Source organism: Nansenia antarctica, assembly GCF_963989245.1.
Source record: "Nansenia antarctica genome assembly, chromosome: 18".
NCBI classification, from domain to species: Eukaryota; Metazoa; Chordata; class Actinopteri; order Argentiniformes; family Microstomatidae; genus Nansenia; species Nansenia antarctica.
The window spans coordinates 3,917,997-3,920,496 of record NC_137691.1 but is presented as its reverse complement, the minus strand read 5'-3'; the positions used below and the strand labels follow the sequence as shown (position 1 = coordinate 3,920,496).

Here is a 2,500-nt window from a genome sequence, read left to right as displayed (position 1 = left end):
AGTACAACTAACAACAGTCAAACGAGTAGCAAACCGCCAGCCCCCACTCCCACCCTTGTTACTACGGAAACATCTCCCACGCCACATCGAGAGCTCTCAGTTTTCAAGCCCCTCACCATCATCATCTCTGTTACCAACTCCCTGACCTCGGTATTACATAACCATCATCATCACCTGTTGGAGCCAACTAGAGCTTTCTATTATTATTTATGAAGAACCTTTCTTGAATGGTACCTTGAAAGAAGTGGTACTTTGGCCCCTCTATCTATAAGATGGATATCTATAAGACTTTTATTTAGAAAATGTGTCTTGCCCAATCTAAGGACAATTATGGATAGTGTTGTTCCGATACCGATACTAGTATCGGCATGGCCACCGATCCGCACAAAAATGCTGGTATCGGTATCGGCGAGTACTTTACAAAAACGTAAAAAAAAAAAAAAAAAAATTTTACTTACGTAAGTTTTACAAAAACTTTACGAGTTTTACAAAGGTTTTGAGCAGTGCCAGACTAAGTGTTAGCAATAATTTTACATCGAGGTGAGTATGCGGCTCAAAAAACATGTTTTTTTGTTTTGTTTTTTCAAACGCCGTGGTATCGGATCGGTACTCGGTATCGGCAAGTACTGCACGGTCAGGTATCGGGATCGGTATCGGGATCAAAAAATGGTATCGGAACAACACTAATTATGGATATAAGGAAGTGATTTCTCCTTGCTTGAGTTTGATGAGCCCTGACACGTGAGGGTGCCACACAGTTTTTCAACCACCACCACCACTATCTAACACATCAGAGACGTTTTGTTGTTACATCTTTTTGTTTGATCGAACATACAAGATATTTTCCGTTATATCTCATTTCAGAGAACTTGACATTTTGCTTGATATAACTTTGCTACTGAGCTCAGATCGGGGATAGGCCCGACCCAGAAGAAACACACATGCAAACAAACATTGACACACCCGTACACACCACACTACGCCAACATATTACTTTTGTTTGTTACTTTGAATATAACTTTGGATTTTAAGACGACTTTAATTCATGGAAAGATCCGGATTACCTAGAAACAACAGGTGCGTTGGAACCAACACCCACATGATAACCATCACATCACTTGTCAATGATCACAGTGTCCGCTCCAGTGCCCAACCACGCCCCCCCCCCGCCCCCCATACACACACACACACACACACACACACACACCCAGTCACTTCCTGGTTCTGCTTTAGTCCAGATCTCACGGTTGCCGTTGCCAACTTCCCTCCAGCGTGACTCTCGTGGTCGTGCTTTCCAATCTCAAAAGTTTCAGTTTCAAGTTTTCATTGTTACGTCACATCACACGAGTGTGAGGGAGTCCAAAATCCTTTAGTTTAAGTTTGGTTTCACACAGTCTGTCTGGCTTGTGTACAGCGCTACAACACAGTTCTGCGTCAACCTCAGGCACAGACACACAGCACACATCTGAGATGGAGTCTAACTGACAGTGACACGGCCGACCGTCTGTGACCGTAATTATTTCATAGATTCGTCGGTTTTCTGTCTCATTGGGTTTAGTGAGTTGAAAACCCGACAAGGCCAAGCTGTCTGTGTTCTTCTGCTCAGTCAAACCTCCCAACAACATCCCTTTCAGATCTATGAGATCATAATAATAGAAATCTTAATAAGTAAACACACTTGATGAAGTGTGAAGTGTTGGTGAACAGCTTGTACAAGGCTGGAGGGACAGCCGATCGATGTGACATTCAAAGATGGACAACAGGAACAGTGCATGCACGCACACCACACACGCACGCCACACACGCACACCACACACGCACACCACACACACACACACACGACACACACACACACACACACACACGACACACACACACACACACACACCACACACACACACACACGACACACGGCACACACACACACACGGTGGTGACACACTTCCTGTACAACGCTACAACGCTTCTCCTTTCTCAACTGAATCCTGTTGATGTAAACCACCGCTGTCTGTCTCTTCCGCACCCCTACACACACTCCCCCCCCCCCCCCCCCCGACCCCGACCATGGCACCTCTCCTACCCCCTTAACCACCCCCGCTTCACCCTCCCCCTGCACGCCCCCCTCCTCTCCTTCGTCTCTCTCTGTCGTTACCTTGACCGCCTGTTGTTGTTGTTGTTGCTGTTTGGCCTTTTGGAAGAAGTGCGTCTTTGCGGTGAAGAAGGTGAAGTCTTCTCCCTCGTCGTCCTGGCTGCAGTACCCGCTGCTCATGCTGTTACTGTTGTTCATCGCAGGGTTAACGCCGCCGTGACTGACGGTCATCGAAAGGGTTAAAACGAGGAGGTTAAACTCTCCCCCCCCCGTCACCAAGGAAACCGTCGAAAAAGAAAATGGAGGAGTCGGAGGAGGTGAAAAAAGTTGCAGAGAAAAAAAAAAAGTGGCGGTTGTTTGTTGTTATCTATCCCCGAGGGGGGGAAGTCAGCGTGTGCAGAAGAAGAGACA

General features: G+C 46.6%; 1 protein-coding gene across 1 annotated transcript in view; it reads right to left on the bottom strand.

Annotated features, from left to right (window-relative positions):
* dyrk3 (dual specificity tyrosine phosphorylation regulated kinase 3) overlaps window positions 1-2,320 on the bottom strand; it is a gene marked incomplete at both ends in the record, with an annotated part of 20,094 nt that extends 17,774 nt beyond the window's left edge. The window contains one exon of the mRNA XM_080548505.1: window positions 2,153-2,320. Within this exon, the coding sequence (XP_080404631.1) occupies window positions 2,153-2,320 (168 nt within the window). The remainder of the gene's footprint in view (window positions 1-2,152) is intronic.
* Between the last annotated feature and the right edge of the window lie 180 nt (window positions 2,321-2,500).